The following is a 12,464-nucleotide window of genomic DNA, read 5'->3' on the forward strand; positions in this document are numbered from 1 at the left end:
CATTGCGGCAGTTTCTCCTATTTTCCTTCCTTTTGCAGCCAATGAGGACTTGAGTTAACTTTGTGACCCAAGCTCAATCCAGAAATAAATTATTCAGCAAACATTTTACATTTTTAAACAATCGTTTAATCTTACTTGATTACATGGTACCTATTGATAAGTGGCTTCACAGATAAGTGATGGCACAGCAATTTATGTTCGCTACTATCGTGTGTAGTAAACAGTAATTTAAACATTAGTATTGTATGCTGTTTTTAAACAGATATAATCTTTAGAAAATACATTTTCTTGAATACAAAAATTAAGATAAGTGCTCTTTTCTCCTAGTAATCATCCCACACAAGGAATAGGCAGAATACAAAGCTTGGTATATTCATATACCGGTAGTCATAATAATGTTTTATAAAAGTTATTACTAGGAACTTATTTCACTGCATAGCCGATTATGTGCGGGTTGATCATAAACATAAGTTTTGCTTGAATGTGTCTGAGTTTGAGCTCAGAGAATCCAGCTGCCTCCAAGTATTTCCAGGTTTCCCGAGTGACTTCGCACCCGTCCCCAAAGTAGAACCAGACAGGCTGGAGGACGTGCTGGAAGAAGTACGACCATGTTGAGGGGTCTGCCACCACATGCTCCATGAATAAGAAGGCACCACCCTGAAAGTAACACAACATGGTTGAGTGTGTGTGGTTAAAATGCAACAATAGTGAGCTATTTAAAAATATTTTTGCAATTATTAAACTGTAAATTATTCTAAATTTACATAACAAGAGGGTTATGTTTTAAATAAAAGAAGAACATCTACATTATTGATAACTAAAATATAACACTCATAGGATCCCAGGCACTAAACTAAAATACGACTGTCGCTCTTTCCCTGTTCTGTTTTTCCTAATCCTTTTGTTTCTCTCTAAAGTTTTAATATGCTCCGTCTGAGAATCATTCATCTCTCTGCCAAAAACTAAATAAATGAGTTTAAGGCGTGTTCTCATGGCTTTATATTTGATAGCCAGTGCCTGTGCAACAGGTTACATAACTGAAACCTGATGTTTCCAGTTCAGGCAATGGGAGGGAATAAAACCCTGATAAGAAAAAAAAAACATTTGCAGCTCAGCAAAATCTATAACTAATTAATAACAGCAGGGTGGGTTAACAACTGTTTACCATCAGTTACTGTTAGTTAATGATTGGGAAAAAAAACTTTCAACATATAGTTACAGTTTCTTAACGTTTTTATTCCATGGTTTTATTCATTTATACTAATGAAAACTAAGACTCTAAGTTTTAATATGTCAATCAATCAATAAAATTTTATCTGTATAGCACATTTCAGCAGCAAGGCATTTCAAAGTGCTTTACATCATATCAAAAACAGAAACACAATGCAACATAGAATCAACAATCAAAACATGACATTAAGTCAAGTTCCATCAATAAATTTGTAATTGATTACGTTTCAAATACATCCACACATTTATCTGTTCTAAGCATCTGTTCAGTGATTGGATGGGCTCTGAGTCACCTGGTGACATCGTAATGTAGAGCTGTGTGTCATCTGCATAGTTATGGTAGCTAATATTATTTCCTGTTATAACCTGAGCTAGTGGGAGCATATAAATATTGAATAAGAGGGGTCCTAGGATTGAACCTTGGGGTACCCCACATGTGACCTTTGACCTCGTTGATGAGAAGTTTCCAATTGAAACAAAGAAATCCCTGTTCTTTATGTAGGATTCAAACCAGTTAAGCACTGGACCGGAGAGTCAGACCCAACTCTCCAGTCGACTCAGTAAAATGTCATGGTCGACAGTGTCAAAAGCTGCACTGAGGTCCAACAGAACCAGCACTGTGGTTCTCCCACAGTCCGTATTTATATGGATATCATTGAACATTTTTACGAGGGCGGTCTCTGTGCTGTGGTGAGCACGAAAACCAGACTGGAAGGAGTCAAAGCGGTTGGTTATTGTTAGGAAGCTATTTAATTGTTTACACAGCTTTTTCAATAACTTTGCTGATGAATGGGAGGTTGGAGATCGGCCTGTAATTACCACACCTTACAAGTTATCCTTTGTAAGCCCATCTGATTTTCAACCCATAATCCAGGTTCACAATTGCATTACATTGCACAAGGACTAAGCTGAACAGAAATGATAGAACCTATTACACGTTTCTTAACGACGTGGCTGCAGTTCCCTCCTGTTTGTTTGGTTATGAACTACTGAAATATTTGCCCAGTTCTAAAAGCTCTTACTGGTCTCAGTATGCGGTGCGCCTCTCTCAGGGTTTGCGGGATATCTTTAACCGAGCACAGCACCAGGGTGCACACAACAACGTCCACCGATTCGTCCTCTACTGGCGCCATGTCTTCCCCCGAGGCCACCACGAATTGGTCAAAGGTGAGGTGGTCGTTCTGCTTCATGCTTTTGTCCAGATATTTCTTGAAGTGTGGGTTCGGATCGGTGCAGATGACCTTACAGCCAGGCGGGTAAAACTCAAAATTTGCCCCAGTACCGCAGCCTATTTCCAGAAGTGTGAGCTTTTTGCCAGGCTTGGTGAACTCTGACAGACTGCGAAACAACTCCGCTTTCTCATCGTGCATTATCTTGTTATAGTTGATCGATATGCGTTGCAGGAAAATGGGAAAGACGCGTTTATAACCTTCGTACAGACCGAGTGCTTTGATTATATGCATCGGAATACACAAGGCGTTCACCACCAGGGCCCAAAAGCTCATTGCAAAACTCATCTTTACTCGAGATCCAGTCCTCCAGGAGCACCGTGCGGAACCAGCGACAAGCCGTCAGCGACAAGTGAAACAGGCAACGGTCAGCGTGACGTCCGGTGCGGATTTTCAGAATAAAAGTTGTTAAGTGCGCATAGTGAAATACTTCACTTCCCCTGATTTGAAGGGAAGTGAAGTATTTGAAAAGATCACATATTTGTTTCGTTATGTGTAACAACTGAAGTGTATAATGATCTCTGTTTAAACCTTTAATAAAAACTTTGATCATAACTTTACATAAGGCACACAGATGACTTTGGTGAGTTGTTGGTAAACAATTTTAAGGTGATTTGGCGGATTTAGTTTATTTTCCTAATACGTGTTGTTTTAAAGTGGTTATTATTATTATTATTATTATTATTATTATTATTATTATTATTATTATTATTATTATTATTACTACCTATGTGTCACCTTCATAGATTAAATTACAAAGTGCTACGTATTAAACCCACCAGTAAAACAAGTTTTAGAGAAATCAATTAGTGTTGTCTTCCAGCAATAACATCCTGTGTAATTGCGTTGTTTTTTCACGTGGTGGTTTGACCTGTTTTCCAATGTGTTTGTCTGCAGTGGAGGACTGTGTTCTGGGTTTACCCTGCATTTCGCTGGTGTACCTATTTCTTTAAATTGGCATCAGGCCAGCAAAGATCCTGGAAAGGTTAATGGGGTATAGGAAATGGGTGCAAAGATAGTTTATTACAGATATTTATAAAATATTGAAGACAATATTGTTTATGTATTTTATTTTAAAGAAATAATGCAACATTTGTTTCTAAATAATGATTATAAGATACTTTAAATTTGCAAAAATAAAAATTACAGTAACAAATTTAACTCAATTATTACTTTAAAATATAATAAACATTAAGTCCATCCGTCTGTCACCTGTTTATGCTTCTCCAGTAATTGGGTCCCACTGTGAACCTGCAAGGGTAAGTGGGTATAAGACCCTGGATGGATGGATTATTATTATTATTATTATTATTATTATTATTATTATTATTATTATTATTATTTGTAGTATACTTGGATGTTTTCATTAATATTGCCATCCACAATTATAAGTAGTTTTTAATTGTTGGCTTATTAAGTATATTATTTTAAGTAGGCTTTTTCTATCATTTTGATTTTTGCTTGTGAAGTTTATGCTTAACTTGTGAAGTTTGTTGCTTGATGTTACATCATCCTTATGTCGCTGCAGGTCCCCCAAGTTTTTAGTTTTTATTTCGCCCTTTGGACGTGTTGAGCGCAGTTCTTCATTCTTCCACTAGGGTGCGACAATCATAAATATTAGGTTGAAAATACTCAGAAATCAAAATAGTGACCAAATGTGAGCAGTGAAAATTCTTAATACTTTCATATTAAGCACTTTTTAAAAAGCGGACAATATGGTGGGCCTCATAAAGTCACCTACTGTTTACTGAATAATGCATTAAGCAGGAATTTATTAATCATTAAATAAGCATTTAAAACAACAAAGGACCATGTCAAGTACAATTTTCAAATATTTAGCAAATAAGAGTGCATAATATTTGAAACATATAAACAATAATGTCTAATATAAACAATAAACATTAATTTTATAGACTAGACACTCATAAATGTATTTAAGTAATCGTATTCCAGTGGTTAAAAATGTACCTTGTTTTCATAATGATATTGTAAAATTATGCATTTTTATTTTTTTTATTTGACCTTTAATGATTCAGAGGCATATAAGCCTTACTCAGAAAAACTGTAAACACTTTTATTTCAAATTGATTTGACAACAGTTACATACTTTGTAACTGTAAGTAAAGTTACAAAGCCGTGTTTTCAAAACAGTAATAAACGAAACCCAGAAATAGATAAACTGCTGATACAAAGACTGGTGTTTTCAATACTTTATTTCTGCTATGATGATTGTCATGATGAGATTCCAGTCATGACAATGATTGGAAACTCATTGTCATGAGTTTACATCAAAACATTTACATCAAAATGTTTTCAAAATCTGAAAACATTTTGATAAAATATAGAAAAATGATCTTGATGTAAAGTATGTTTAATACCTGCTCAAAGGTTGTTGTTTTCAGAAAGTACATATTCAAATTTCTTATATATGACTATAAATCTATGTTTGCTGATAAAGGGGCATTGATGGAGTAATTTATTTACACAAAAATTAATTAATAATGGAATCCATAAAATGAATTAATAATAAACATCTAAAGTATAATATCTTTATTGAATATTTAAAACATTTTGGGATCCAAAAGACACAGATGGAGCCCAACATGAATGGTACTTAGATTGCTACTACTAACACTACTAATAAAAAAATATATATATTCTAACTACTTATTATTATTTTGTAGATGGCTGCCTGCAAAATCATTTTTGCATATTTGTGTTGAGCAGATTTTAATTAAACCAATGTTGGCATTGATAACCGTGATGTATCTAAACACGGTATCATGACAATTTTTTCTTTTATTTCGTCACAGTCAAAGTTCAGATAAAGGCAAATGCAGCTGACATTTTTTTTTAAAGCTAATACAATCAATATTTATGTAATAAAAACACGAAAGTATTTGACACAAAGCATGAAACTAAAGAAAGATGCTGAAAATGTTGCCGAACACAATATATGTGCGTGTTGTTTTAAATGAACGTCTTTTTTGCTTACGATGCTGCGGTCTCTTGCTCGTTATTGGGAGTGAAGGCATTTACCGACACTCCCTAACAATTTGCTGAGAGTCATCAATTATGCAGGGCAGCGGCACGCACTGGGAAGGAAGATAGCAGCACCAATATGGCGACAGCCGCAGTTACTCCCGACTCTTTGCCACATCTGCAGTTCAGTGCCAGCTGTCAGGATATCTGTTAATGCGAGAAAAAGTAAGTGAACAATGTGTTGTCGTCTTTGTCCGGCATGTTTGGCTGCGGGATGGAGCTCAGCCGTACTTTTTGTCGACTGACTGCATCCCAGTGCCGCAGAGCGGGTCCCTCTCTCAGCATCTTTCCCCCTTTAGCGGCTGTGGAGGGTCTCTTTGCCAGTAACATGAACAAATGTGCATGCGGTTGCTTCAGCCAGAAGTGGGAAATGTGTGTGTGTGGGTGTGTGTGTGTGTGTTTTTCTTTTCTTTTAAACGGGAAGATATGATGCGGCGCGTTTGGTAGCAGCGAGGCTTTCGTTTATTTTTTATGTTGGGGAGTTGGCCTGCAGCTGGATGGGATGACATTTCAGTGTCAGAGAACTTTACACTTCCACATCATGTTTCTCATTCTGAGTGGAAAACAGATACCCGGTTGTCTACAGGAACAATGCGACGCTTGCACCTGAACCGTAACCGCATGTTTTTCTAACATTATTTGGTATCGGTAATAGTTTTATGCCCCCCCTCCCTTACGCTTGCAGTCTCTCCGGAGACTGTATAGCGTGAGGGGGTAGAAGGTGCGTCTATAGTTTGGCAGTCCTCTGAAGGGACCGCGGCACCTTGTTTCTCCTTTTATTCAGGCTTCCCATTAAAACGCAACACTCGCATTGTTTCATCCACTCTTAAACAACACATATCACAATTCTGTATCACTGTCGTACTCGGCCTGACAGGGCGCGGTTTACTTTCCCCTTTTTGTGATTAATGTTCTTTTTAAAATAAACATGTTTTTGTGATATTGCGTTGCAGTAAGTTCATATGTGCTGCCGGGTTACTGCAGGTTTGAGTTGTTAGCATCCAGATTGTAGATTCCACTGACCTACTAGTTAGAACCTATAGCAGCACACTGCAGCATTTCAGGCTTTGGCCCTATAGAACAACGACGCACCCCGGAATAAAACACTTTAGTGAGGACTGCAGGCTACAGAGAGCTCTCAGGCTGGGTAGGGATAGCACTGAGGTTGTGATATGACATTGTGAAAGAAAGCAGCCGGTCATCATTTGAAACTGAAGGAAGTTATCAAAGGAAAAGGAGAGAGTGAGTTTTGTTTTCTTTCTTCTCAATCTACTTTGTCTTTTAAAGAAATCCACTCAATTTGTTATGACACGATGTTCTGCAAGTACATAGTGTAACCTAAAACTGATTCATCCCACTTGTCAGGATTTTGGCATTATCCCATTTAGTACCTAAATAAATATTAATTGTATAGTTTAATATGAAGGAAGTAGATATCCTTTCTGGGTTAGTCTGGTTGGGCCGGACTGAAGTGAAATCAAACTTTGCAGCAGTCCCTCCTCCTGCACTCTAACCCAAATCCAGCCTCAGGACTTTTCTGATAATTATACAAATATTAAATAACAAAACTAGTCAATGAAAACTGCACCCAGGCAGGAAGCAACACACACATCAATTTTTTGAGACAAGTCATTCTCAGCATAAAATCTGCAATGACTCTCACTTTTGTTTCACATGAAACAGCACCAACACATTCTATATAAATATCATTTTACCTTGAATAGTATTCTTTTATACTCTTTCCCCATTGGATGTAGTTAAATATATTGTTCAGGTTGTCTTGCTAAAGACATGGGCACAGTTTGATTGACAACAACATGTATGTCTCTTAGAAAACAGTCAAATGCAGAAATTCAAAAGTGCTAAATTGCTCTGCATTCCTTCACAGAGCAAGTAATCTCGTCTAATTTCAGAAGTAATCAGTTGACCTCTACTCAACACAAGGGGGCGCTCACTCCTCACTGACTGCATATGAACACAAGCAATAGAAAACTTGTTAATCTGACAGAAAAACAAGTTGTTGTTTTATCTCGTACCTGTAGCCCCTGAATCAAATGCTGCCCTGGGCAACTGCCCATATCAACGCTTTCACTGACAACAAATCTAGTTTTTAGTTTCAGAATGAAGCAAAAATGATAAATCGAAAAATATGTGCAGGTGAGATAATAATACAAGAACATTGGGAGTTTAAAATAGGTCTCAACAAACCTAAATTAAAGCTTAGAACAAAATAGACAGAAATTCTTCACTGAAAAACTTTAACAAAAGACATATTCTGTACAAAAAATGTAATAAAATGGAAAAAGATGTTAAAGCCAATATTTTAATGTGTATGCACACTACAAAAACAGAACTGTAATATGTCAGTTTCATTTTAAAGATGATTCATATAAAAAAAAAGAGAGAAGTGAACCGTACTGAAATCTTCAAACAAATGTGAAAAATGAGAAATGCAATATGTTTAGTCTAAAACTTTGGAAGTTGCGTCTAATTGAACTTTACTATACTGTTATAATTACTGCTAATTTGAGCAAAGGTTTACAGCGTACAGCTCTGGCTTTAGAGGTGTCCTGGGCTCCGTTGCTACATGTTGATGTACCAAAAGGTTCTACAGAATGAAAAATTAAAAATGAAGCACCAAAGAATCCTCACAACTTGAACACAAAATATTTTTTACAGTCCAGATATCAACTTAACCTCCTCTGTCCTCCATCTAAATATCTATAGCCAAGAGTTCTGCAGTCATTTGAATATAAACCTGGGCAGTGACGAATTTGATCAATAAAACATAATTTAAGTATTTATTTCATTAGAAAATTACAAGATTCCCACAAAGAATAAAAAAAGCTGCTGGATGACCAAACCTGAAACTAAATGTCACATATTTAAAATGTAGCTGTGTTAAACAGTTAACTAACTGTTAATGAAACGAATGTTAATGAATGTATAAAGAAACGGTAAAAAACTTCTCTTTAAGTATGGGAGGACAAATGATTCAAAATGAAGAAAAGAGGATCACATGACCTCCATATCTCTACAATCTAATATTAACTAAAGAACAAGATGATTGACTGTCTAATTGTTTTCACCTTTCTCTAATTTCTTTTTCATGTGTATATAATATGCTTAGTCAGTTTAAGCATAAACTGACTAAGTTGGAAGTTGGATCCAACCAAAAATGGTTGGATTTTTGTTTTTGTTTATTTTATGGTACTAGTCTGTTTTCTACTGTATGATATTGTGCTGTAGATGTTTTGATGTTTCCTGAACAGGTTGTTGTTGACAATCACAGTATGTTTTCAATCAACTTACCTGGTCAAATAAAGGTAAAACCCCCCTCTGATATCAGGAAAGCTTTTTTTGAACTACTATGGAAATTTAAAAAAAGATGACTAAATAAAGGTCGAATTTTTTACTACCTTGCCAGTTCGCAGTAAAACAGATGCTGCACGCAGAGTACACAATACAGAAGTAGAACAAATGATATAAATAAATAAGCGTGGAGAGTATAAAAAAAGGAGGTAAGTCGTGCTGCAGTGGTTGGTGGGTTTAACTGGAAGTGGGCCTTCAAATGAAATTCTGCTCAGGGCCTTGGACAAACTTGGGACGACTCTGGATTTGAGACACAAACCTGCCATGCTGCTACGTAGTTACTAATGTGGATGTGATCTATCACAGAACAGGCAGCATTAATACACCGCAGGAGAAGGAAATTGAAGTTCAAGAGGAACTCGTTTGACTCAGATGGACGTCCTGTTTGGATTTGACCACCTGGCTTGGATCTCTGTTATGTCCAGTGAGCTCAAACCCCATCAGATGATTTTCCCGAGTGCCCAGAGGAGAGTAAAGGGAACTGTGTCCGGATGCGTGGCACCCTGAGTCGGATGCCTCTATCGCCACAGAGGACACAGCCCCACTTTCCTTTCCACGCTGCTGAACAGGACAGTGAAACAGTTTTTCTTTTTGCTTGGAAAGCAGTAAAAGGCGGCATGGGTTTGTAAAATGTTTGTCATCATTTCTTTAACTCTGCGCAGGGTGCAATTTGCTGAAATTATATTGGTTTGGAATAGCGTTTTTCTTTTTTTCCATTCTTTTTTCCTGGCGCTAAATGCTGTAAAAGTTGCATCAGCTGCCTATTGATTATATAAAATTTGTGGGATGCCTGCAGTTTTTGCAGGTGTTTCTGTGCAGCTATAAGCCAAAGTCTTTAAAACTTTAAAAAACACACAACATGCGATGCTGGTCAAGTTCTTGTGTCCTGTTTGGGATCGCCTGGAGGGATCTCGTCATGTAAACTTTCTGGAAAGATTCTTCTTAGAGGGTTCACCGACTGGCTACCTTAACTGGACTTCTTCTCCCTTTTGTCTTTAATGAAACGGGATTGTCAGGGGCTTTCCGGCTTGTGTAGTTCCTCTAGATTCTTTTTAAAATTTGTTTTCAAAACACACTTTGCTGGTGTTTTTTTTTTTTTTTTTTAAATAAATTTTGTGCTTATAATCTGCTTAGTCAATTAAGCAGCACAAGCACTCAAACTGACTGGTGAGTGAAATTCACGTTTGATGGTACCACAAGAGTTAAAATGCTGTTTTAGTTACATGTTTTTTTTTTCTTTTCATATTAAATTTCTTTTTCTTTAATGCTTTACTGTATTAAAATGTTTTCAGTGTTTTAGAGCAGTCCTGTTCCCTAATCTGAAACTATATATATCTATATAGATAAAAGCTGATATTCTGTTTCCATAGTTACAGTTTTGCTGCTTTAGCAATAGGTCAGATTTCCATATATTAAACACTTCCTGTAAGTTAATATTTATTCTTCTTCTCCGTCACTGTTTAACAATTTAACAATGGCGTGGTTTTTAGCTCTGTCATTTGATAGTATTAACACATCTGGATCAGGATCTTGATTAGGGTCATTAAAAAAGAAAAAAGGTCATTTTTATAGGTTGTTTGCCTGCTCACCCAGCCCATTTCCCTTTTCTACTACTTGAAACATCTTCCAAGAACAGGGATGGACTAAAGCTGCACAAAAACATTGTTTTTCCTATTGCATCATTCGTAATAATCTGCAGAATAGCAAAGTAGAGGCTGTAATAGATGCACAATAATGGGTTTACAAATTAAGTTGATGTATTTTTTGTTACAACTGATAATGATATTTATTGACAAATTATTGTCAGAACTTTAATTGTTCTGCAATAATCCTCTCGTGTGCACGAAGGCACGATGTTTCTGACCCACTTTTAATGCTCAAAGCTAGAAATTCACCGATCAGGCATTTCTGGTTTTCTGGAGTTGTCAGCTAACTCTGATTGCAGTTTCAAATAAAAAAATAAAATAAAGGAATTACAAAATGATTCCCATTTATGTATCAAAGCATTTGCCTCTACCTTTTATATATATTTTAAGTCAAATAAAATAACTTTTTCATCAAAAGTACATACTGAAAATTGTTGAGCGTTTTTAGTTTTGATGCATTTTATGAACGTACTAAAAAACCCCCAACAAATTTCCAGTATTTCTTCTGTTGATATCTAATCAGAGATGATCATGAAAAAATGGGCAGATTCTGATCTGGCAAATCGGATCTCTACTTCAATCTTTTAGTTTTAAAAGAATCAAGTTCTGTGCCTTTTTTATGTATTTATTTTTTTCCTCTTCTTCCTTCTAATCACTCTGTCTCCCTCTTCCCAGAGCTGGTTGTCGGGGATGGAAAACAAATAAAAGGGAAATAGCTGCAGGATGAAAACATGGCCGCACCCCTTCTTGCACCCCCAGGACCTGACAGCTTCAAGAAGTTCACCCCGGAGTCTCTCGCTAACATCGAGAAGCGCATTCAGGAAGAGAAAAACAAGAAGCCTCCCAAGCCCAGATCGGACAGTAGTCACCGCGACACATCTGACGACAATGAGCCGAAGCCCAACAGCGACCTGGAGGCAGGCAAGAGCCTGCCCTTCATCTATGGCGATATTCCTGACGGAATGGCGGCAACGCCCCTGGAAGACTTGGATCCATACTATTTGAACCAGAAAGTAAGTTAATACACGCACTGTCATAGTACTAGACTTATTTTCCTTTATACTTATGTTATTCATCATGCTGCCAAATAATTATTGGATAAATGTTCTCTGCCACTTTATAGAGAATATTTCAAAGTATTTCAGGTAGAATTGACTGTTTACATCAGCTGTATGGATGTCATGCTTCACTTGCTTTTTTTTATTGTGCTTAAATGTTTCAGCTCATCAAACACATTTTAATCTGAGACCAATGTCATCTGAATAAATACCAAAAGCATTTTTCAAATAACGATTTTATTTCTCTATGGATAAAAACTATTCAAAACAGCCTGGCCCATAAATCTAAAAGCAATCACTGGCTAACCCCAATCCGATTTTAAATCGAAACTTTTTAAATCAGATTTAAGTATGAACTTTGACTAGGCCTACATTTTTTTTTTGTTTTGAGCCACAGCTGTGGCTTCAGTGTAGCTTACCACCATCGGCATGTGAAAGACTGATTATAGCGCAAAGTGTTTTGGAGTCGTCAGACTTGATAAACCGCTATGGAAATTCAGGCCAGTTACCATTTGCCATTAAGCCTGGACTAGCTGTGGTGCATTGGATCATCGTCCTGCTGCTTGGGCCTAAGGCACAGATATCAAAGTCAAGTCCTCAAGGGTTGGTGTCCTGTAACTTTTAGGTTTGCATAATTACAAACAATTTAATTAATCTGATGCAAGACTTTGTAGAAGTTGAGTGCATGATGAGATAATTCACACATTTGCTTAAAAAATGTTGGGACACTGGACTGAAGACGCCGCTGACTGAAGGTCATAAATTTATGTGTTGACATTTTATTTTAGAAATTTTTCTGATAAAGATCATAATTCATGGTAACATCAATAGCAGCAAATCAATCAGGCATCTCTGACTTGGCACAGCATTCCCAGATCATCGCACTA

At 36.7% G+C, this 12,464-nt stretch overlaps 2 protein-coding genes across 6 annotated transcripts in view; one reads left to right on the forward strand and one right to left on the reverse strand.

Annotated features, from left to right (window-relative positions):
* Window positions 1-103: 103 nt before the first annotated feature.
* Window positions 104-2,832, reverse strand: LOC116709738 (methyltransferase-like protein 7A). Its single transcript, XM_032548392.1, has 2 exons — window positions 2,253-2,832; window positions 104-657 (listed from the first exon to the last, which is right to left on the reverse strand). Exons 1-2 carry the CDS (start codon window positions 2,745-2,747, stop codon window positions 424-426), a joined length of 729 nt encoding a protein of 242 aa, XP_032404283.1. The 5' UTR covers window positions 2,748-2,832; the 3' UTR covers window positions 104-423.
* Window positions 2,833-5,521: 2,689 nt separating this feature from the next.
* Window positions 5,522-12,464, forward strand: part of scn8ab (sodium channel, voltage gated, type VIII, alpha subunit b) — a 57,407-nt gene continuing 50,464 nt past the window's right edge. For 4 of the 5 annotated variants that reach the window (XM_032549376.1, XM_032549378.1, XM_032549374.1 and 1 more), the window contains exons 1-2: window positions 5,522-5,666; window positions 11,195-11,532. In XM_032549376.1, the coding sequence (XP_032405267.1) occupies window positions 11,251-11,532 (282 nt within the window). In that variant the 5' untranslated portion in view covers window positions 5,522-5,666; window positions 11,195-11,250. Of the gene's footprint in view, window positions 5,671-11,194; window positions 11,533-12,464 lie in introns of all 5 variants that reach the window. The other variant, XM_032549375.1, reaches the window with a different exon arrangement.

Source organism: Xiphophorus hellerii, chromosome 20 (genome assembly GCF_003331165.1).
Source record: "Xiphophorus hellerii strain 12219 chromosome 20, Xiphophorus_hellerii-4.1, whole genome shotgun sequence".
Lineage (NCBI taxonomy): Eukaryota > Metazoa > Chordata > Actinopteri > Cyprinodontiformes > Poeciliidae > Xiphophorus > Xiphophorus hellerii.